Source organism: Penicillium griseofulvum, assembly GCF_001561935.1.
Source record: "Penicillium griseofulvum strain PG3 chromosome Unknown contig_84, whole genome shotgun sequence".
NCBI classification, from domain to species: Eukaryota; Fungi; Ascomycota; class Eurotiomycetes; order Eurotiales; family Aspergillaceae; genus Penicillium; species Penicillium griseofulvum.
In genome coordinates, this window is record NW_024467475.1 from 2319358 (window position 1) to 2341607 (window position 22250).

Below are 22250 nucleotides of genomic sequence, written 5' to 3' on the forward strand. Positions count from 1 at the left end.
TGTTTATATGAAGCCAAAGTGCAATAAACCTGTCAATCTAACAACTTAGAAAGCCAACATCAGGGGAGGTCGAGAATGTCTTTGACGTTGATCACCTGTCCAGTACGGATGGACCGATTGGCCGCGACACCGGTCAAAATAGAAGCCGCACCATCAATGTGACTAGCAGCTCTCATGTACTCATCGGGCTCATCTTCTCCGAAAAGATCACGAAGCAGCACATTATCACCTCCCCCGTGCCCACCAGCGCCTTGCACAATCTCAATCTTGCGCGGCTCTTGGAACAGAGGCCGTAAAAGGAGAGTTATGCTTTCAGCCGCGCCTTCTAGGGATTGTTCTCCACCAGAGTTGACATAGCTACTTTCGACAATCTCCGCCTCCAGTCTACCGCCTGTTCCATTGAAACTGACACGGAAGCCCTCCCAGGGGGCATAAGCAGTGAGAGAGTAGGTCAATACTGCGCTGTTCTCGTATCGAACAAGCACATTCATCGTGTCTTCAATACTGATTCCATCGCCAAACACACTTTGGTCGCGGAAGTAGCCATCTTCATGCTCAGCATCCAGGTAGAGAGACTTTAACTGAGGGTTCTCGTCCAAATGCAGTGCAAATGGATCATTCTTAGCAGCCTCGCTGCCATGTGCCCTCGAGTAGAACTGGGTCACACCCCGCTCTTCCGCATTCTTCTTCCCGTAGAACTTGAGATCTCCCTGTGCGTATACTGTCTTTGGTCGAGACTGTAACCAGAAATTAATCAGATCGAAATGATGAGTAGATTTATGAACCAGAAGCCCGCCGCTGTTTCGTGCATCACGATGCCAACGTCGGAAGTAGTCTGCACCGTGGGATGTGTTGAGCATCCACTCGAAATGAATGCTTGTAACGGTACTAATTGCACCGGATCGAATAACTTCAAAGATCTTCGTGTTATGCGGCGCGTAACGGTAGTTGAAGGTGACCCTGACCCTTTGGTTGGTACGATCGACAGCCGAAAGGATCTCGTTGCATTGCGGTACATCGATGGTCATTGGCTTTTCGGTAATGACATTGCAGCCAAGTTCCAAGGCACGGACAATATAGGTGTGGTGGGTACGGTCGATGGTGGTAACGATAACCTCATCTGGCTTGGCTTCCTTGATCATAAGATCGAAATCGGCAGCGAGATAGGTTGGGACCGGTTCATGGCCCAAGGCCTCGATATTGGCTTTCGCATAGTTGAGTCGAGTCTGATTTGTATCGCAGATTGCAACGAGAGTGCTGGTGTTCTTGAAATCTTTCGCAATGCTCGTGTAGAACAGAGCTGATCTTCCACCAGTGCCGATCAGCGCATAGCGCTTTTTTTGTGACACAGTATCACCCATGCTTGAATATCACACTTGAATAAGATATTTGGGCCACGCAGTGCCGAGTTAGAAAGGTTAAGGTCTACATGTCACAACTGTCGACATATATACTTGCCGGATCTCCATTGGGACTGCGGGGAAGCACACGGATTAGCTCAATACAAATCAAAATGATATCAACCCCATTCGCATTTCTTTCCGATTCGGAAATGTGAATAATTGGTGGGAAATTAATTCGAAATTGTCAGATGACTCCCTTCACATATATGCAGGCTCGGTAATACCGGCCTATAGGTACGCGAGGGTAGAGGGATGCCCTCTTGACAGCGGGGGTTGGGACCCTTGTAGGTGTAGCTCCCTCAGGGGCTCACTAGCTTACCTCGATGCAGGTAACGTGATCATCTTTGACTCTGCCGATTACAGTAGACCTGAAGAATCTTGTTCAATCTTTAGAGACATAGGAGCAATATTCATTTTCTCCATTGACAGCTGTCGGGGCATCTAACCCAGACAACTCTATACCCTGTCATGCTCTCCTTTCTTCGATGGCTCAAGCACATACAGAAACCACGAAGACCCCATCTTTCCATAACTTGTCGAGGTAAGTAATCAAATCCGGGAATTCTTTCTTTTACTAATTTCTAAAGGCAGACCAATCGGTCGCGAGGAACTCTTTGCCTATACCAATGGCCATTTCCTTGTTGACGAAGAAAACCAACTTGATCGACGATATGCGAGATTTGACCTGGACTCACTTTGCAGTGCTGCTGCCACTGCTGGCGGGCTGTCATCTCCAATTACAGCTATTGAGAAGATGGAAGGCGGTTTAAGCAAAGCTCTGCTGATGCGAAAGGAGAATGGGATGGAAGTCATCGCCAAAATCCCGTTTCGCATTGCCGGGCCTGCAACCTTGACTACAGAATGCGAAGTGGACGTGTTAAAATTCTGTACGTGATTTCTGGTTCATGCAAGACTTCAACTACTAATAATCAACAGTGAGCAAGCACACAAGTATCCCCGTTCCCCGGGTACTGTCCTGGTCCTCGGACAGGTCTAACGCCGTGGGAGCTGAGTATATCATCATGCAGAAAGCCCCAGGTGTCCAACTTCGTGAGGTTTGGGGGAAAATGTCAGGAGTAGAAAAGCCAAAGCTTATCAGAAGCCTAACAAAGCTGGAGGACCAGCTGTCGGCTATTCGATTCCCTGCATAAGGGGGACTTTATCTTCAGGAAGAGACGAATAATTCGAGTCGGATCCCTCTTGACAGGGATATTGATTCAACAGGTGCTTTCCGCATCGGTCCCTCTTGTGACCGCATATACCAAACAGAGGGAATTGAAAACCCTGTCTCTAATATGCATGATATCGGGCCCTGTGAGTATAGTCTTCTGTGGTTTGAAAAGAGCACCAACTAAAATATGCTTCCAGTGAATACACTTTCAGCCCTGGGGATATCTATCGCAAGAAGGGAGCTGTCTCAAATCTCCAATGGAAATATTACGAACCATACACATTTCTACCAGGGAACAATTGAAGAACAGACCCAACTTCTAGAGACTACAATACGCCTCATGGCGCTTTTGGATACAAATAGCATCCTTTCACGGTCTTCTCAGCCAACACTCTGGCACACAGATTTACATATGGGAAACATCTACGTCTCACCCGATGAACACTCACGGATAGTATCTTTCATTGATTTTCAAGGAGTGCAGGTCTTGCCAGCCTTCCTCCAAGCTCGGTGGCCAGTATTCCTAAAGCCTAGGCAGGAGAAAGAATATGTGAAAGGCCCTATACAACCGAAGCTGCGGAACCTTGATCAATTGTACGGGGAAGAAAGAAGGGCTGCATTGAACGAATGGGGGCAAGAAATGCAAACAAAGGCTTACGAGATCGCAACGTATCTCGAGAACAGACCGGCTCATACCGCTATGAATGTGCCACGCGTTTTTCGAGAGCTGTTTATCCGTTGCGGTGAGACCTCGGAGGTGGGCGTTCTCCCACTCCGCGAGTGTCTTATAGAGATATTCCAGGGCTGGCCGAACTTGGGGTTCACTGGAGATTGTACATTCTCCTTCACAGAAGAAGAGATTGAGACCCATCAGCGCCAATTCGCTTATTATGAAGATTGGCACCAAACTCAGACCCTTGCTCGGGAATGCCTGGATACCGATGCAGAAGGCTGGGTATCACCACATCTAGAGTTCGAGAACAAACGAAGCCTACTCATGCAATTGCAGGACATGTACATTGAGGAAATGGCCGGCAAGGAAACTCCGGAGGAAGGGAAGGCAATTTGGCCTTTCCGATTGTGAATCTGCCGTGGAATTTGAAGTAGCAGTTTGGTTTCTTTCTTGATTCTTGATATCAAATATAACTAGTAACCTTTTCACCCTTTCACATTCTCATAGTCCGCCGTAAGGGTTTCCTTAATGATAGCCAAAATGGCCTTAACATCTTCATCAGAAAGTCGGAGCTCCCGCTCTTCAATAACAGCATCCATTAGCACCACCGCAGTGTAATCTTCCTCTTCGCCCTCCTCGCCCTCCGCTGCCCCGTCCACTTCCATTGCGTCATGTCCATTCGCACCTTCCTCTCCCGTTTGCTCCGCAGCAGGGCTGCCGCTCAGTCCCACCCCGAGATTCAGGATCATAACGACCTCGGCTTTGGTCAGTCCGTACGGCTGTAGGCGGACGACGAGGTCCCGGAGAGCGGTGTCCATAGGTGTTGTTTCTGTGGAGGGGATTGGTGGTGGCATGGAATTACCATCTGCCTCTGTAATTGCTGAATTTGAAGTTCGCAGTGTGCCGGTCATTGCGGCTTGCGATTGTGATTGCGACTGGGCGGGGGTAGGGTGGGCTGTGTAGCGGGGGTATCGTAGGAGATGGGGGGAGAGACGGCTTGCATAGTTGTGAATCTATGGGAGTTAATAGGGTGATTTTCCTCTATCGTTGGTCACTTGGTGTCTGGCTTCGGAGCTTGGGGTCTGGTCGACTCCGCTTCATGCTAGAGTCTGTGGTACGGTTGCAGCAGGCCACAACGCCCCGTCGATAGATGTCAAGAGCAGTATAGAATTGCTCACCTCTTTAACCACTGTATTATGGTCTCTGAGATCTGGGCTTGGTGCCCAGTTCCCCGAACTTGGCGGTGGTCGGCGGGGTGGATTGGAGGTCAGATAGGCCAAGACCTCGACATTGGTCAGTACGGCGGTTTGAGGGTCAAGGATCTTGATTATTTTGTTAGCATCATTCCTGCAATTCGACTAGAATAGATCTCACCCTCATTTTGTGTTTTGAATGTGGTAAGATAGACTGGAGCAAATGGATCTTGGACTGAAGAAAGGAAAATTGTTTGAACTGCCGGCAGAAACTAGGCGGTGTCTTTATCTAACCGCATATCTAGGCCAAATCCGGAAATTATATAGGCAAAGCAATAAAGATGAAGCCTTGATTGGAGGATTTAATACTACAATCTGTGATGCTTGACTACAATTTGATAATCCAGTACTGAAGTATGAACAGATTATTCCAGCTAAAACTGTACTGCCTTGTTCCTAACGAGCACCCTCTGCGCCAGCGAAAGACCGGAGATCAACCTAAAATGCCCCAAAACATGCGAGCGACAGGAAGATTGCAACAAAAAAAAAGAACAGAAATGAAATGAAAAAAGGTGTGATATCATACAGATCCCAGGAAAGCCATCCGGTCACATTGCACAAACTTTTGAAAACATACGCTTACTCTCCCTTGGACTTCTTCTTCTTCTTCTCATCATCGTCCTCGGAACGCTTGCGCTTCTTTCCTTCGTCCTTGGTGGCCTTCTTGGCATCCTTCTTGGACTTCTTCAAGTCCTTCTTGCTGATTGAAGTGGGGTTGCCGTCTTTATCGAAGGTGATCTCGCCACGCTCAAGCTTCCGCTCGTATCGCTTAACGCTGAGGCCAGCCTTAGCAGCCATTGCCTCAATGTCGGTCTTCTTGGACTTGGACTTCTTCTTGGGGGCCTCATCCTCGGACTCAGAATCTTCAGCCTCATCAGAGTCGGCATCAGCCATCTCCTCATCCTCAACCTCCTCGACAAGCTTCTTCTGCTTCTTATCCTTCTTGGCGGCAGCAGGCTCTTCAGAGGCCAGGGCGTCAGCATCGGGGTTGTACTTGCGGGCTTCCTTCAGGTCGAACTTCTCGGCGGCACCAGTGGGGGCAATGGCCACACCACGGGGCTTCATGGGCTTGCCCTCCATACCAGCAAGCTTGCGCTCAAGGTTAAAGCGGGCTTCGTTACCAAGAGCAGCCTTGTCCTCCTCGGTGGCATCCTCGCCCCACTCGGCGAGGGAGTCGACACGGATACCCAGAGAGGCCTTGGCGGCGAGGATACGGGCCATCTTGCCCTTGTTGCGGCCGGTGGCCTGGCCGATCAAAGAAGCGTGGTAGATCAGACCGTACTTGGGGGTATCGTGCTTAGTCTTGAGGGCACGGAAAAGGGCCTTCTCGGCACCCAGAATCTGGATGGTACTGGCGGGGCTCTTGGACAAGCTGGTAAGGCTGCCAGCGTGGGCAATAAGACGGGCACCGACGAGATCGCCGACAAGGGCAGTTAGGTTGGGTGCAATGGCGTTCATGCGGGAAGTGAGGTAGCTAGCAAGCTGGGCACGGTATTCGTAGAAACCAACGACCTGCTCAGCGAGAGCCTGGATGTTCTCCAGATCATCTTGGCTGATCTCGGTACCCATGGAGCGGTCGGCAGCGGCCTTAACAGCACCCTCAATCTCCTCGGGAAGAATCTCAGCAAGATCAGCGGACTCCCAGTTGGAGCGCATACCCATCTTCAGAACGAGCTTGGCGTAGGCAATGTTGTCATTGAGAATCTTAGCCAGCTCGGGGAAGTGCCATCCGTACCATTCCTTGACACGCATGGCGTAAGTGTTCAGCTCCTTGTCAAGATCATCGAGAAGACTGATGGCCTGGACGATCATAGTGTCGATCTTGTCGGGGGAGAACTTGAGCTTGTGACGGGCGAGAGAGTGGGACAGACCAAGGGACATGGTGGACATATCACTGGGGGCAAGGCCGGGAATGAGGGTAGTAAGGTGCTCACGGATGGCACGGAAGACGTCGTTGGTGCTGGAGTCAGCAATCAACTGGATGTCAAGACCGGGAAGCTTGCTGATGGAGTTTCCTATTCACACACACAGTCAGCATACATACTGTGGGAAGATATTTTAAGAGATTGACCTACCGAGCTTGGTATCGGCAACGGCGAGGGACACCTTCTTCTCATCCTTGATTCCGTCAAGAAGCGAGGCCAGGGCGGGGGTGACCTTGCCCTCCATGACGGAGGCAGCCTCCTCCAGAGCTGAGGCAGCGCTGTCGAATTTCTGGAAGCTCTTCAGCTTGAGACTAGAGGGTGTGTTAGTGACATTGTTGTCGATAACGATTTTTTTGCGCCTGTTCGGCGAGTCTGTTCATTTCCACTCAAATTTTCATTCGAGGGAATTGGAGGACACAATTGACGTACAGGTTGGAAACACCCTCAGCGGTGGAAGCCTCCTCGGCGATATCATCACGCTTGAGGAGCTTCTTGTCCTTGGCCTTCAGCAGGGCATAGCCCGCGCTGGTCTCAGTAAGGATGAAAAGCGTCATGGTGCGCGGCCACGGCGTTTAGGATCGAAAAATTAACAGGAAAGAAGTAATATAATCAAAGCGAACGATAGACCGAACTGAGGAAATGGTGGAAAAAATAATTAGCGTAGGGCGTCGGCCACCGGTGTCGTTGGAGAAATTGAATCTAAATTTGCACGGAAGAAAAAAAGTTGAAAAGCGGGTGCCACGAGTGGCTTAGCCCTGTGGCTAGGTGTATGACTAAGCACCATGCGTGTTCAGAGGACGGATGGAGCTACAGCTATGTCTCTCCGATCATCTTCTCCACATTCACCATGGAGGGCCTATTCTTTAATGTTAACGGCGGGTATGTGATCTATTGTCTCTGCTTGGTCCGAAGAGCCCGTTGTTGACTTTCTTAGATATGTCGAGGGCATTGTTCGCGGCTATCGAAACAGCCTGTTGAGCGGCCAGAACTACTCCAACCTCACTCAATGCGAGACAATCGATGGTACGTTTTATTGATCCTACCGACTCTGTTGTTGTTTCTACTACCGCATATTCATTCTGACAATCATATCCAATAGATGTCAAACTCCAACTTGCCCCCTCATATGGCGATTTCCTTGCCTCTCTTTCCCCAAACCCCTCCACCTCCGATCTGGCAAGCCGGATGACCGATAAGCTGGTGTCTGAGTTCAAGTACCTGATCGCACAAGCGACAGGCTCATCTGCCAAGTTTCTCGAGTACATGACATACGGATACATGATCGATAACATCGCACTATTGATCACAGGCACTCTGCATGAACGAGACACCCGGGAACTTTTGGAGCGATGCCACCCACTAGGATGGTTTGAGACACTTCCCGTGCTGTGTGTCGCCACCAACATCGAGGAACTGTACAATTCAGTACTGATCGAGACCCCACTGGCCGCCTACTTCAAGGGCAGTCTGAGCCACCAGGACCTGGACGAGCTGAACATCGAGATCGTCCGCAACACCCTCTACAAGAACTACTTGGAAGACTTCTACAACTTTATCAACACCCACCCAGATTTCAGCGGGACACCAACACAGGACGTCATGGCGGAAATTCTGCAGTTCGAGGCGGACCGTCGCGCTATCAATATCACTCTGAACTCCTTTGGCACCGAGCTGTCCAAGCTCGAGCGGAGGAAATTGTACCCGGAGTTTGGCAAGCTCTACCCGGAGGGCAGTCTTATGCTTTCCCGGGCAGAGGATGTCGAGGGTGTGGCCTTGGCCGTTAGCGCGGTGGCTGATTACAAGGCGTTCTTCGATGCTGTGGGTCTGAGCCAAGGCGGCGGCGGCGGTCTCGGTGGTATGGGCGGAGGTCCGGCAGATGGGAAGAGTTTAGAGGATCTTTTCTACCAAAAGGAGATGGATCTGTCAAAGCTGGTTTTCACCCGTCAATTCACTCCGGCTGTGGTGTACGCCTGGATGAAGCTGAAGGAGCAGGTAAGCCTTTCAAACCCACCTATCTTTTTTCTAGTATGGAACTAACATCGCGCAGGAAATCCGAAACGTCACCTGGATCTCGGAATGCATTGCTCAGAACCAGAAGGAGAGAATCGGAAACTTCATCTCCGTTTTCTAAGCTCGACTCGGGCCCCCTATGATTTTCTGTTTTTCCACCTCTTTGTACTTACCTATCTTCCTGGCTGGTATTTTGCTTTGGTTACCAGCCTTTTTCGTTGTATCGAGTACCCAGTTTGTTCTTTAACGTGAGCGCATCGACCTCTTTTTCCTTGATCGGGACAATCTGGTCGTCTTTGATTTCGGCTATGTTGCTTTTTTCGTACGAGGCGTTTGGCATGTGCGTGACCTTATCCTTGTGACATAGAAGGGCAAAATACAGATATTATTTTGTTTGTATAGGGGCTTTCCTAATTGAGCTGCTTTTCGCAATGTTCAAGTCACGTGTAGAATCATTCCAGTTGATGACACTCAGTCCATACATCTACGTCGATGTACAATATAAGAATGTGGACCTGGCCAAATTTAGGATCGCCAATTCTATATGTATAAACGTGTATATCAATCCTGGTATTATGAAATAGGACATCTCAAGCCTTCACAATCCCCACAACCTCTCCCAAAGAATCAACCACAAAATCAGGCTTCAATTCCAGACAAGCCTCCTGATCTCCGTAACCATATCGACACCAGCAGACCCTGCTCTTAATATTTCTTGCGAACTGAATATCCGCCACTGTATCACCAACCACCAGCACGCTCCCTGAATCAACCTCCTTCATCCCATATTTCTCTTTCAAGACGGGGATCAGAACATCCACAAAACTAGCAGGGTCCGGCTTCCGCTTCGCCCCGGGGGTCTTGTCGCCGATGATTAAATCTTCGGGCACATAACCATCCAGGCCATTCCGCTCCAGGGCCGTTTTCACAGCGGCCACACCCTTATTACTAACAATAGCGATGGGGATCTTGTGGGCATTGAGTTCGGTCAAGACATCCTTGGCGCCGGGGAAGGCTTTGATGAGTAATTGGCCGTGGGTGGCATAGAGAGCGCGGTATTTTTCAATCCATTCGTTCTCGGCGGTCGGAGTGAAATCGGCGGGAGAGGGATGTAGGGCTTTGAAGGTGTCCGCTAGACCGGCCCCGCTGGCGATAAGACGGTGGATCTCAGATTGGGGAGGGGTGTGGTTGGGAAGGATGGCATCGAAGGTGAGTTTGATGGTTTGAGAGATGGATTCATGTGTATCGAAGAGGGTGCCGTCGAAATCGAAGATTGCGAGGGCTATCATCTTGTACGGAGTATGATGTTGAACAGGGTTATGATGAGCTACCCTCACAAAAAGATCGGGTAATTATAGTACTCTCAGGGATCCTGCATTAGCGTATATACGTAAGTTACGGCCCCAGGGGCCAGATGTGATGTTACATTGAGATAATGTAGATACAAGGGTTTATAATAATAGTTAATAATGACTTCTCAACACAATAAGTTGGATACTAGTAGAAGTAACATATGTATCACAGGTCTCGAGGACTCTTCTAAAAAAGAAGAATAGTCGGCCGCCTTTTGACTTGAGAAGACCACTAAAGAGACCACTAAAGAGACCACTAAAGAGACCACTGAAAGAACCACTGAAAGAACCACTGAAAGAACCACTGAAAGAACCACTGAAAGAACCACTGAAAGAACCACTGAAAAGACTACTGAAAAGTCTACTGAAAAACATTTATCACAACACTGCTTATGCGGTTGATTCTTGTCCATATAAAGCTATATATACTAACAATCACTTTCTCTATGCTTCGCCTCTTCATACAGATTAGGGTTTGGCTAACTCAGACGCAGACCATTCTCCGCAAAGAAAAAGATCTGAGTACGCCTGGTGTATGGGATTATCTAACTACACCAGGAACGCCCCCAGGACCATCAGGAGTATGCCGAGGTGGTCCCGAACATGGCCCATCGGCTGACGGCAAGGGAAAAATGGCACAAGTGCGTGCTTAAATACGCATTCGACAATGCACGACAAATTTATGCCGACGCTGTCGTTGGATAGGATTCTAACGAAGACACGGATGAAGATTATAACCCCACGGAGGCACAAGAAGAGGTCCAAGACGATGACGGAAGTGCAGGCAGACAGGATGTGACAATGATAGGGATTTATCCGTCATACAGTAGTTTACGCCTTGAGTACTACAACATGAGGTGTCGTCTTGTCCGGTCCTTTGTTCAACCTTGCTACCAATTTTTTATTCCTGTGTCTAGTCAACACTATAATGTGAGACATCAGTGCACCCATCGACCAAGGTCGGCCGACTCCATTAGCTGTGTATAAAGTCTCCATATTATATTTTATTTTTGTCTCTATTTAGACCTTTTTTGCGATAGACAGCCCTGCAAGTACTGCTCTCGCCGCAATGAAGAAGAATACACTTGCTACCATCATTGCACCCGAAAAGACCTGTAACCCCCAATAGGTCCCATTTTGTCCGCTCAAGATTGCGCCAGCAATGGGACTTCCCGTGAGCGATGCAATACTAATGCAAGTAAATAAAACGCCCTGACGGACACCAATCTTGGTCACGTCAGGCGAGATCTGACCTAGCAGGGCAGGTACCATGCCCACAAATGCACCCGAGGCAAATCCATATAACATGCTAAATACGATATAGATCGCCGCACTTCCTGGAGAAAGAAGTGTGCCTGGAAGCCAGAGGACTAGGATAACGATGGCGGATAAGGCGCACATGGAGATCATGACGTTGAATCGGCCCAGTTTGTCCCCTATGTAGCCTGGTAGAATTCTACCAGGGAGACTGGATAATAGGTTAGCTCAACCACAACCTTCTCATCAAGCCTAGATAAACAGTAGTACTCACCTGGCGGCATTAAGTATAGTTAATAAATACCCAGCTAGGTCGGGGTTGATTCCATCCTCCTGAGCCTCTAAAACGATATAACTGATTGGCACAAACATAGCGAAGAATCCACAGCAGGATGCCAGCATAAGCAAGACAAACGGTACCTCCGAAAACGGACTCGTGTAATCGCTCAGCTTCACCGGCCGTGGAATATTTCTTATTCTCGATCGGACCGTCAGGTTGGCAATTATCAGGAGTGCGAGGACAATGAATCCAGATATACGTAGTGACCATCCGAACCCAATACGAGGCAAGAGCCGAGATAACAGGATTGGGAAGATGACACCGCCTAGTGATGAGCCACTGGAAACTATTCCAAAGGCTAGGGCACGTCGTTGCTCAAACCATGTCGCGGTGCAAGAGAGTGCGGACGAGAAGACGAAGCTTGCTCCGAGGGGGCTGCAGATTCCTTGGGCTAACAAGAATTGGTAATACTCCGTCGATATGGAGGTCATCATAATACCAAAGACATGAAGACATGTTCCAATAAGAAGAAGCCATTTGGGACCATAGTTATCGAATACCTAAAAGAAGATTAACATGTATACGTCCTAGGGTTGATGGGGCTGGATTTACTCTTCCAATGACAAGCCCAGCCGCGAAAAGTACAAATGGCTCCAAAGATAAAATCCAAGAGATGCTAGATGCTGAATAGGAATGTAGTTGATTGTTCTGGTAATACTCCTGAAAAATGCCAATGGCTAGGGCAAGGCGTGTTAGGTTATCGGTCGGCATGGGAAATAGGAGAAATAGAGACATCTGGGGGAATCTCACCATTCACCCAGCCAAATGCGCAAAATAGACAGCACCATGCTCCAAATACAACTGTCCAAGCACGAAGTCCTTGATCTAACTGTCCCTGTTCAACTGGATCCTCCTCGCTTCTAGAGATAGCCACCGTTTTCGATTCTGTGGTTGCCATGTCTAGAGCGAATCTGGATGTTGACGATGTCTCTAGCAGAGAAGGGAGGAAGATGATAAATGATGAATTTTACAAGGAAAAAAAAATTAGTCGGAGCTAAGAAATATCTATCTACTTCCCGGGGTCCTAAAGGAGCCCCCATGTGACTCAGAACTCCGATAACAATGTCCCCAAGCCCTAAGAGGTGAGATTAAGAGGAATCCCAACGTTGTTTTCACACTGTAAAAATAATGTTAGTTACAAGGAGAAAGAAATCCTTCTTTTCTATGTAAAAAGGAAATCCGTTTTGCTTTTGGCCACAGATGAAATTAATTATATTTCCACGAGACACAATTCCTAAAAGAGGCTTGAAAACTATGCCAGGATCAGCATCCTTCGGCGCTAAAATTGCCAAGATTAAGCGTTCATTTGCTTGAAATACGGAGTACTCCGTACAGTCTGTGTAGGTAGATAAGACTTGACGATCTCTGATCTCTAATTTTTCCTAAAAGGTTTATAAAGCGATGTAAACTATACGGAGAAGGCAGATGGTTGCCTAAAAGGGCAACCTCAAGTTAAAGAAATTTCTCTCTTATAACTCCCATAAAGGACATCCTTCAAAAACCAAGTCCTACATAGAACCCTATGTTACTTCCAACTTTTTATTCCTTCAAAACGATTTGACCTATATTTGTATACCGAGTACAATACTGAGAATATTATATTACTCCACGAGAGATCGACACGGAATAACGGGTGATCTGAACTAACTATGCTCTATAGTTTCAATCTTACATGCATGCCAATACCTACGTCGGGGATCAACAAGCGAAGAATGCCGCGACGTCGAATGGATGTGTCTAGCCGTGGGCCGCCTGAAAAGCATTCACTATCAAGGCTGAGTGATCAAAGACCTGGAATTTGGCGATACGAACTGCTACGCTGCTAGCTTTGGACGTGTATTCAGAGTAATTAGGCATGAGGTATTGTATTTAAACAAAAATGAATGTAACTACAGTAATGCACCTTCTTTGACCCTGACAAGGTCGTCATTAGATTGTCTAGGGCATGGCACGGGCCGCGGATCCGCTGCGGATCCATCGCTGTACATTGCGATGTTCTACTCTATCTACCATAGTATCTCGAACAGGTCAAAGACAAACTATGACGGTGTGTTGATTGGCCATGAGACCAAGTAAGGTCGACCCTCCACCGTCATCAAGAGGCACGGGAATCAATCCGAGACCAGAACAGGTTGGATACCCTCCATTCCCGCTGTCAATATATGGTCCACAGAGCACATGGCGAGAGCGGACACAAATGATCCGGGCTGCCATATTGCCCAGGTAACGCGGCCTTCGATGGCCTAACTCAGGCCCCGCGGAGAAAAGATAGGCTCAAGGTTCAGGCTGACCCCATGAACGTGAACAAGGCCTATGGATTTGAAAAATTCCGACGATTAGTAGTTTCTGACGTGCATAAGCAAAAGATATGCGTCCTTCAATGATACCTAGGCTACCCATGGTGACACATGTGCCAAGGGAAGTGTTGGTTAGTTTCTTTTTTTTTTTTTTTTTTTTGGAGTCAAAAAATATATGATTCAACAGGGGACGTGGCAATGACCCCATGTTGCTCTCCCAAATGTTTCATAAAAGTGTAGTTGACTGCGCCTTTCGGATGTTTAGGAGTCCGTGGAATCATGTATGAATGCAATAGGTGAGAACAGAAAGGAAAGGGTTCGAGTGCCACACAGAATCCGATATAATATGCAAGGGTTGAGAATCGTGATCAATCAAGAACAGACCAACATGCATAGGCTTCACTATTGGAAAGTATTACGTCTCCATGAAGTACACAGATCAGCCACATTGATAGTCTAGTCCAAGACCGGCGATTACATGCATGTTGAAAAAGTGGAAATTTCCAATTTCGATTCAACATTCATTGCTCATATGTGCAGATGGCAAATGGTGTGGCAGAGGTAGATAGTATGACAGGAAAATGGAAAACAAATGTAGAAAAGCCAGATGGAGAGCAAGCGATAGAAATCACAGAATACCAGAACAAATCCAGTGTACCAAGTCTACTGCGAGCCTGGATCTATGGCAAGGGGAATTGAGGTGGAGGTTGTCGTAGAGCAAACATGGAAATTTTAGGATATCGGAGAAATGAAAAGAAAAGTATAGACAGCGATCAATCATACTGGAAGAGAACACTGATACTTTCACCGTGGTGCACACGGCGAATGGCCTGGGGGATAGGTTAGTATACTATGTGAAATGATGGGCCTATAGGACTCACCTCGCCGAAAACGTGGCCGACTTCTAGGACCTCCAGCTTGGGGCAGCGGCGCAGGTGTTCAACCTGATCCACGCTGTTGGTCACAATAACCTTGTCAAGGGCACTAGCATTGATGCGCTCGATGGCGTCGCCACTCAGGATACCGTGGGTGACAAGGGCATATACCTGAGAGGCACCTTCCTTCTTGAGCAACTTGGCAGCGCGAGTGATCGTATTCGAGGTGTCCGCCAGGTCATCAATCAAAATGGTTATCCGATCACGGACATCACCAACCAACATCATTGTAGCATTCTGGCGGTCAGTGATTTTGGTGGGGCGGCGCTCCTAGAAAATTGTTAGCGAATCGAAGGCGAATCTAAGCGCTTGGTTAGCCTACTTTGTGGATCAAGGCAAACTCCATCCCCATTTGGTCAGCAATTGCCGTGGCGCGCTTGGCACCTCCGGCATCGGGGCTGACAATGACAGCCTGCTTGTAATTGGGGATGTTGCGCTGAATGTAGCTCTTCAGAAGAGGTCGGCCGTAGAGGTTGTCGACCGGGATATCAAAGAATCCCTGGTACTGGGGGTCGTGCAGATCCATGGTGATGATGTGATCGGCGCCGGCGCAGGTAAGCAGGTCAGCCACCAGGGTGCCGGCCTGAGCAACCCACTGTTTGTAACCGGGGCGCGGCTGGAAGGAGTTGATCTTGGAGGAGGTGCTCGCTGTGTCATCGTTGTTGTTGGTCAAGGACTTGAGGGAATCCGTCGTATCACTGCGGGGCAGACCATTGCCCCGCCGCTTCACGGGGCTACCAGTGCTGTCCTCAATCTGAGCCCTGGCAAGGCCCTTCTGGAGGTTTTCAATTCCATTCATGCCCAGGCCTTCGGATTTTCCACCAGGACCCGGGGTAGGAGGAGTGCTGTCGAATGTATAGCCATTGGAGTGTTTACCAGCCACAGATGACTTGACAAGAGGAGCGCCAGCCTTGTCATAAGGAATATCACTCTGGCGAGAGTAAGGGAAAAGAGGGAGGACAGCGGTGACTCGCCGGGCCGAGGCAGTCTTGCAGGCGGAAATGGTGATGAGAAGCTCTAGCAGGTGGTCGTTGACTTTGCCACCGCCAGATTGAATAATATAGACATCCTTTTCACGGACAGACTCTTGAATTTCAACTCGAGTCTCACCCACGGCGAATTTCGAGAGCAGAACCTCCGCAGGAGGAATGCCGAGCACACCGCAAATGCTCTGAGTCAACTGAGGGTGGGAGTTTCCTCCGATGACGACAAGATTGCGAACCATATTGTCGTTGTTTGTGGGATATACCGGGTCGTCGGGTTGAAGTAGGAAAATTCAAGGAGGACGATCGATCTGAAGGGATTGGATGGAGGGGGAGGAAAATCTGGGGACGATCTCGGTGAGTAGTCAAGGGAGATAAAAAATAAAGAGAAAAGAAAAAGTATAAGGGTTCTTGAAATTGAAGACAAATGCTACCTCATGACGGAGCAAGAATCAAGACTTCGAGGGACAAAGACATAAAAAGAAAAACGACGATGTGAGTCCCGCGATGGGAAAAAAAGCCTCTTGGGAGTGGAGCGGACCTGTGGCTGATGCCTCAGGTGGCAAATGAACCCGCATTGGGTAAAGCGTATGTCGTGACGAGGCCCCGCAAAAAAATGGCCCTTGGGGTTGTTTCTGGGCAGATAGGAACGCAGTAAATGGTCAGCAGATTTACTGCTTCGGATTTTCCATTCCATATACATGATTTCTGCTCAAATCCCGCTTTGGAAAGAAAGAAAAAAAGAGAAACATATTCATGTGTAACTCCTATGCTCCGGGTTCCCGATAATATGTACTAAGAAAAGAGAAAAAACATAAAAGAGCTTGGCATAACTCTCCCGCCGAGTGCAGTCTGCTCTGCGAATCCGTTCATTCGCCCGTTCCAACCTCCCTAGTATAGAGTTAGTACTGTGCCGGTATCCGAAAGAAGGGGGGGATCTGAGGCTCACAGGTCAAGTTGAACTCCGTTGCTCACTCCATAATCCTCCAGTGTAAGTTGATCTTTGAAAGGACGTTCACCTTGGCGTTTGAGAAGAATTTCATGGGGTTCACGGCCGATTCGAGCTGCCACTTGAGCTTTGAATAGCTCTGCGTAGAACATTAATACACTAGTAGCGATCAACAACAGAAGGAGACATACTGATCGGATCTGAGGCAAGACAAGGGATTGCGGCTTTGGTTCCCAGACGATCATTGACATGGACCACAATCATGGGCTCGGAAGATTGGGGAGCGACAGGCTTCTTCTCCTTCTTTTCCTTCTTCGCTTTCTTTTCCTGGTCGCGTGGCGCATCTCGATCATCACGTCGTTGGCCCCGGTCACGGTCACCATCCCTCGGTCTATCTCCATACCGGTCACCCTCTCGGTCGCGTCGTGGTGATCGTGGTCGGTCTCGATATCCGCGCTCTAATCTGCGATCATCTCCGCGGGAATCGTCGGTGCGGCTTTTGTCCTTCCACCGAAACCCTCCAGTCGTTTTTCTGGGACGCTCTCTATCAGCATTTTCTCTCGCGCGGGGAGATCTGCTTCGTGATCGGTCACCCATGACTGTGGATGAAGAAAAGATGAGGTTGCGTAGGTGCCTGACAAGCCCAGATGTAATCCAAACGGAGAAGCTGTGAATCACGTGATGCTATGTAGCTGCTAGTGGGGTACGCTAGTCCTGTTCTGGATTAGCGTGTTTATTCACGAGAGCTCTCCTGTGTAAAGCACCTTTAGATCTTCCAGCCTTTTGATCTACCTCTTGAACAGACAGCCTGCAATGCAAAGTTGTCGCCTAATTCTGCTCTCCCGTTTTTTTACCTGACTCCTCCGTATCCACAATGCGAGGCCGACTAGAGGTTCAGCGTCCCTCTCCAACGACCGTCTCATTCACGGTATCGAATGCGCCACAGCGATCAAGTTCCGCCGCCAAAATCCTATTCAGTGTCCAAGTGCTCCTGCGTGCAGTTTTATTCTTATGTGTGATCGGTGTCGGTATTGTGCGTGTCCGACATTTTTTCTTCCAAGAAGATGGGAGAATGATAAGTTGGCCAGCCGTGTGGTCAAGCCCGCTCGGGTCCAAACTGTGTCGCTTGATAGATTCATACAACCCGCTAGCAATTGCTGTGGTTGGCGCATTGGTGATATACGGTGTTTTTAGAAGAGGTTATGTCGGTAAGCTGAGAAGGATCATTTGGCTTTGTTGGATTTGTGCGTGACTGATCGTTCGACAGAGGAATCGCTCCTAGTTATTCGAGGCTTCGGAATCCAGACCTCAACATCTTCCTCGACGTATCTTTCTACTGCTTCAACAAGATTCATTCCTACCACACAAATCCAGGATATTGTGATTCACGAAGCCTTCAAGGGCTTCGAAGTCCGCTTTTATTTGGCGGTCATTGTCGAAAACGAACCTAATGTTCTAGTGGTCTTCCCGGTATGTAATATCCTCAGTGTTGTGTACTCAGCCCTAATTTTGTTACTAGCATATGTTGCCCAAACGAGAGATTTTAGAACAGGTTTGGAGAGGTTCTCGGCGATGCCTTTACGATGCGAAGTCATGATATACCAGCCTTTGCACCAATAAACCTTTGTTTGTATAAAAGCCTATCTTGCTCTAACCCCGAGGTTCGATGCTCTATCAGCAAGTATATACAACCAGGTTCATTCCTGGAGGGCCGCCTTTGCAGCCTCGCCCTTTGCTAGTCTGCGCTGCTTTATGACGAGTCCTTTGGCGTTCTGAACCTCCACGGTCTCCATCTTGCTCTTTTCGTCGACACGGGTATACTTTCCACCAACAACAGTATCGTTTCCACCATACCAGATCTTGGCACCTCTGTTTGATCTCTTGGAATAACCCGCGTTCAGCCATTGGTTGTCAATGTCTTCCACGTCCTGGTTACCCTGACTGGCAGTCAAGTCCAGCAGAGCACCCGCTAGAATCTCATCTATCTTGCGCTTTCTCCAGACGGTCCACATTCGTTCAACAGTGCCCCGCATCCCGAATTTGCTGTCACCCTTGGCGCTCCCCTTGCAGTTTGGAGGGTTGTCACCAGCATAAATCCAATTCAAGGAATCTGCGCGACTACCAGACTTCGGGTCGGGGAAAATACAGTCCCAAAGGACCAGGGGAGCATCATCAGCCATCGCATAGGTTGGCTTTCGCGGGTTCTTAGCAACGTCCAGCAGTTCAGGGACGATAGATGGGGATTCGAGTCCCTGTCCAACTAGGAACAGGATTGCAACCATGTGTCGCACCTGGTGCCACAAGAAGGCAGACCCATGAAGGTTGAACGAGTAGACCTGGGGGATGTTTTGAGAAACCGTACTGGGCGTCGATACATCCGAATCGGGTACACAACCTTCTTTGGCCTGGAACCCAGGTTGGCCAATGTAGCCCACTGGGCTGACCTTGGGATTGACGGCTTCAATGCTAGAGTGATGGATAATGCGTTCAAAATTATCAATCTGCTTATTGGTGTCCAACTTGCAGAAATTCCGGAAATCATGCAGACCCTCGAAATGCTTAGCTGCCTCGCGCATAGCCTCGATATCGAGCCAGCCTTCTCGGAATTCAGCACGCGGTCCATTGCCATTGTTTGCACGGTTCTGGAATCCAATGGGCCCAGGAGTCGGAGAGAACGCCGGGTTGGTGAAGAAGTATTTGTACCGGCGTTCACGGCAGGAGAAGCGGGCATCGAAACCAGGAGGCGGGTTAGGGCACCACGCCAAAACTCTGATGTCTTCCGGAAGCACCCTGTTTAGAACATTGATATAGTTCATCTCATCGGCTACATCATCCCACTCTTTTTCGGTAGATCCCGAGTCAACGTTCATCGCATCCTCGCTCTCGGTGGGGGTCTTGGGCATAGGCCGTTGACTGCGGACCCGCAGTCCAATAACCTGCCCAAAGGCGCTCACACCCTTATCCGTACGACCTGCTTTAGAGTAGTCGCATCCATCCCAGTAAAGGTGGTACGGGCGCATGGGGACGCGCGCCGCTCTCTCGGGCGGCTCGAGATCAGAAGTGGTCTCGGGGGAGATGAGCCGCGTACGCTTCAACGCCTTCCACAGAATCTCTTCAACGGTAGGCAGGGGCGTGGTATTGCCATTTGTATGTTCCAGTCCATTATATTCTTGGCCCAAGTATGCGAACTTTAGCGCAATGAACCGCGTTGTATATTTAGAGGGGTCAAAACTGCGGTCGACTTTTGGAGGTTTCGGGACTTTGATGAACCGCTTCGGCGGCGCGGGCACCGGGGTAGTGTCGCTATCTGGAGGAGAGTGTGGTCGCTTCTTAGAGGCATTGAATGATTCAGCGAGAGGGACCGCCAGTTCCTGAACATCGGCAGAGATTGGCGCAGCAGAAGAGCAGGGTGTCTGTGACGGCTCTTCGGTTGGCGCTGTGAATTCCGTCGTCTGAGAGTGAAGCTGGCGCTCTAACTCTGTAATGCGCGCGATCAGGCTAGTGTTACTCCAAGCTGAGTAGTCGGGTTGTTCCTTCCTGTTGGTGTCCGCCATGGTTTCGGGTGTGGGGGTGCGAGATTGGCTTAGGTGTCGGGTTTGCCTGAGGACTCTTTGTAGGTTGCAACTCAGTGGAAAGAGTCTCGCAGGCGGTTTCCACATACCACGTCCACCGACTGAGGCTGAGATTGGATTGGTGTGGACGTTGAACCGGCGGGGATCGAAATTGAAAAAGTTCCGCGGAGGCGCTGTTTGGTGTATTTTTAGTATTGAACCATTGTATTATGCCGTAATTACATGCACTCCATAGCCAAAGGTTTATGTATCCAATGTCTACTATTGTAATTCATTTGTAACAGGGGAATCTAACTGCAAATAATTTGCCACATATCTTTTGACATAGCAAGTCAAATAATAACTATAGAACTCATAAAATTTCAAGTATAAACGACTCGAGGTTAGGGCTGCAACAACAATATATGAATCAACATTGGATTCGCCAAGAATCGAACCTTATCACCTCAAGTCCATCTCTCTGACCTAAAACCCCCGGGGCCACCCCGAGATTGTGGTGAAATCATTATTATCCTATAGTCAAGGCAGAGGCAATTATCTACAACTTGTTACTTGACCGAAGGGTGCAAGCCGATCAATATCTGGACAGTTGCACATAAGCTGAACAGCTGCTCTAGCATGGCTGAGGTAGATCCTCACCCAGACAGTGATAAATCAGTCTCTTTACTTCTACTTGGGGATGCAGGATGTGGGAAATCAACATTCTTAGCGTGAGTACCTAATAGTCCCACGAGCTACGGCTCTTCAAGCTAGTTGTTTGCAATCCGCAAACGATTTTCTAGACTATATATATAGGGGGCGTACTAACATGATCCAGTCGGCTGAAGAGTCTAAGACCGTACCCATCAGGGCCCTCTAATATCGAGCCAAATACGCTTGAACTACTGCGAGATGGTGACCAGCCTTTTATTTACGACATCCGATTCTCCCAAAAGAAATTCACTCTAAAGATTTACGACACATCTAACCCAAACCATCATTGGACGACTCTTCGGCCTGATGTGATTGTTCTGGCCTTTGATATCTCCAATCGAGACACACTTGCTGGACTAAAAGAGGTGAGTCTCATATATATATATACTCGGGGTACTGTCAACACGTGCTGAAACTTAATGCTATTCCTAGTGGCGAAATGACATTACCCGTTACTTCCAGTATGGCCCTGGCGAGCGCCTTCCAGTGATGATGCTAGGCCTGAAAAGGGACCTGCGTAGAGAAGGCGAGGGAATTATCTATCCACAAGAAGTGAGTAACATGAGATGGAGCCTCACGCATGCATTGGCTAACTAAGTTATCTAGGCCTATCGTATTGCGCAAGAACTTCGTTGCGATAGATACGCCGAGTGTTCCGCTGTCACGGGCGAGCTGCTCGCAGAGACGTTTGAAGATGTCGCTAGATTGGCGGCAATGGCGACGACTGAAAAGGGTGGTCAGAGTGAGGGAACCTCTTGCGTTATCCTTTGATTATTTTGTTGTCAATTTCCTATCATGTTTCCCATACCCAGGCATGTATAAACCAGCTGTGTCAATGCCCGACATAGGTACCTCCAGGACTATGTCCACACTTTACTTTACCTTAACGATCAATTTATAGAAATTTAAGGCGCCTGAGAAGAGAAAGATGCTTTATATTTAGTTCCTGGGTGTTACTTTTAGGTTCTTTATTCTACTCTAGTAGATAGTCTCGCAATATTCCGTGGGTGAGAATTTAAATATATTTGACGCGAGAGACCTCGAGTGGGAGTAAGCCTAGTTGATAGGGGTAGCCTACAGTGTAGACAAAATAATTTATCCAGGGCAGATCTGGGCTTTGTATAGATGGCATTGTTTCCGAGCAGGTACACAGTATTGATGATGCGGTTGATGCGGTTAGGTCTACAATCAACATTGGGGGGAGATACACTACAAAACCTACTGGACATGATACCAAGCACAACCTTTTCAGATTACTAGAATACACACAGGGAGAAACCAAGGTAACGATTAAGTCCACCTTGTGAATTGACAGCACAGGGCTTTCCCCCAGAAGCTTCGTAAATAAAAGCAACTGGATCTCTTTCCCTCATAAGCGCCAGTCAATGATTGGCATGACAATTCCTCCCCTGTGCAAAACATGGAAATAAAAAAAAG

At 48.6% G+C, this 22250-nt stretch overlaps 11 protein-coding genes across 11 annotated transcripts; 4 read left to right on the top strand and 7 right to left on the bottom strand.

The window, feature by feature from the left end:
* Window positions 1-59: 59 nt before the first annotated feature.
* PGRI_053930 (Gfo/Idh/MocA family protein) lies at window positions 60-1361 on the bottom strand (the record flags this gene model as incomplete). Its single annotated transcript, XM_040793106.1, has 1 exon — window positions 60-1361. One exon carries the CDS (start codon window positions 1359-1361, stop codon window positions 60-62), a length of 1302 nt encoding a protein of 433 aa, XP_040645073.1.
* Window positions 1362-1888: 527 nt separating this feature from the next.
* Window positions 1889-3658, top strand: PGRI_053940 (phosphotransferase family protein; the record flags this gene model as incomplete). Its single annotated transcript, XM_040793107.1, has 5 exons — window positions 1889-1944; window positions 1995-2290; window positions 2340-2458; window positions 2573-2717; window positions 2772-3658. The coding sequence occupies 5 exons, from the start codon at window positions 1889-1891 to the stop codon at window positions 3656-3658; spliced, it is 1503 nt and encodes a 500-aa protein (XP_040645074.1).
* Window positions 3659-3732: 74 nt separating this feature from the next.
* Window positions 3733-4627, bottom strand: PGRI_053950 (uncharacterized protein; the record flags this gene model as incomplete). The annotated part of the gene is made up of 3 exons (XM_040793108.1): window positions 3733-4260; window positions 4426-4569; window positions 4622-4627. 3 exons carry the CDS (start codon window positions 4625-4627, stop codon window positions 3733-3735), a joined length of 678 nt encoding a protein of 225 aa, XP_040645075.1.
* A 452-nt stretch (window positions 4628-5079) lies between these two features.
* On the bottom strand, window positions 5080-6979 carry nop58 (RNA-processing protein NOP58; the record flags this gene model as incomplete). Its single annotated transcript, XM_040793109.1, has 3 exons — window positions 5080-6515; window positions 6576-6736; window positions 6855-6979. 3 exons carry the CDS (start codon window positions 6977-6979, stop codon window positions 5080-5082), a joined length of 1722 nt encoding a protein of 573 aa, XP_040645076.1.
* Window positions 6980-7272: 293 nt separating this feature from the next.
* Window positions 7273-8556, top strand: PGRI_053970 (H(+)-transporting V0 sector ATPase subunit d; the record flags this gene model as incomplete). Its single annotated transcript, XM_040793110.1, has 4 exons — window positions 7273-7304; window positions 7360-7448; window positions 7525-8417; window positions 8473-8556. The coding sequence occupies 4 exons, from the start codon at window positions 7273-7275 to the stop codon at window positions 8554-8556; spliced, it is 1098 nt and encodes a 365-aa protein (XP_040645077.1).
* A 469-nt stretch (window positions 8557-9025) lies between these two features.
* PGRI_053980 (HAD family hydrolase) lies at window positions 9026-9724 on the bottom strand (the record flags this gene model as incomplete). Its single annotated transcript, XM_040793111.1, has 1 exon — window positions 9026-9724. The coding sequence occupies one exon, from the start codon at window positions 9722-9724 to the stop codon at window positions 9026-9028; it is 699 nt and encodes a 232-aa protein (XP_040645078.1).
* Window positions 9725-14454: 4730 nt separating this feature from the next.
* On the bottom strand, window positions 14455-15841 carry PGRI_053990 (ribose phosphate diphosphokinase subunit PRS5; the record flags this gene model as incomplete). Its single annotated transcript, XM_040793112.1, has 3 exons — window positions 14455-14511; window positions 14563-14886; window positions 14939-15841. The coding sequence occupies 3 exons, from the start codon at window positions 15839-15841 to the stop codon at window positions 14455-14457; spliced, it is 1284 nt and encodes a 427-aa protein (XP_040645079.1).
* A 627-nt stretch (window positions 15842-16468) lies between these two features.
* PGRI_054000 (ubiquitin-like protein HUB1) lies at window positions 16469-17145 on the bottom strand (the record flags this gene model as incomplete). The annotated part of the gene is made up of 3 exons (XM_040793113.1): window positions 16469-16490; window positions 16549-16687; window positions 16740-17145. The coding sequence occupies 3 exons, from the start codon at window positions 17143-17145 to the stop codon at window positions 16469-16471; spliced, it is 567 nt and encodes a 188-aa protein (XP_040645080.1).
* A 277-nt stretch (window positions 17146-17422) lies between these two features.
* On the top strand, window positions 17423-18145 carry PGRI_054010 (PIG-H family GPI synthesis protein; the record flags this gene model as incomplete). Its single annotated transcript, XM_040793114.1, has 3 exons — window positions 17423-17756; window positions 17816-18018; window positions 18068-18145. The coding sequence occupies 3 exons, from the start codon at window positions 17423-17425 to the stop codon at window positions 18143-18145; spliced, it is 615 nt and encodes a 204-aa protein (XP_040645081.1).
* A 100-nt stretch (window positions 18146-18245) lies between these two features.
* On the bottom strand, window positions 18246-20102 carry PGRI_054020 (pseudouridine synthase DEG1; the record flags this gene model as incomplete). The annotated part of the gene is made up of 1 exon (XM_040793115.1): window positions 18246-20102. The coding sequence occupies one exon, from the start codon at window positions 20100-20102 to the stop codon at window positions 18246-18248; it is 1857 nt and encodes a 618-aa protein (XP_040645082.1).
* A 636-nt stretch (window positions 20103-20738) lies between these two features.
* On the top strand, window positions 20739-21584 carry PGRI_054030 (Small GTPase superfamily, Rho type; the record flags this gene model as incomplete). The annotated part of the gene is made up of 4 exons (XM_040793116.1): window positions 20739-20830; window positions 20938-21178; window positions 21246-21365; window positions 21420-21584. 4 exons carry the CDS (start codon window positions 20739-20741, stop codon window positions 21582-21584), a joined length of 618 nt encoding a protein of 205 aa, XP_040645083.1.
* Between the last annotated feature and the right edge of the window lie 666 nt (window positions 21585-22250).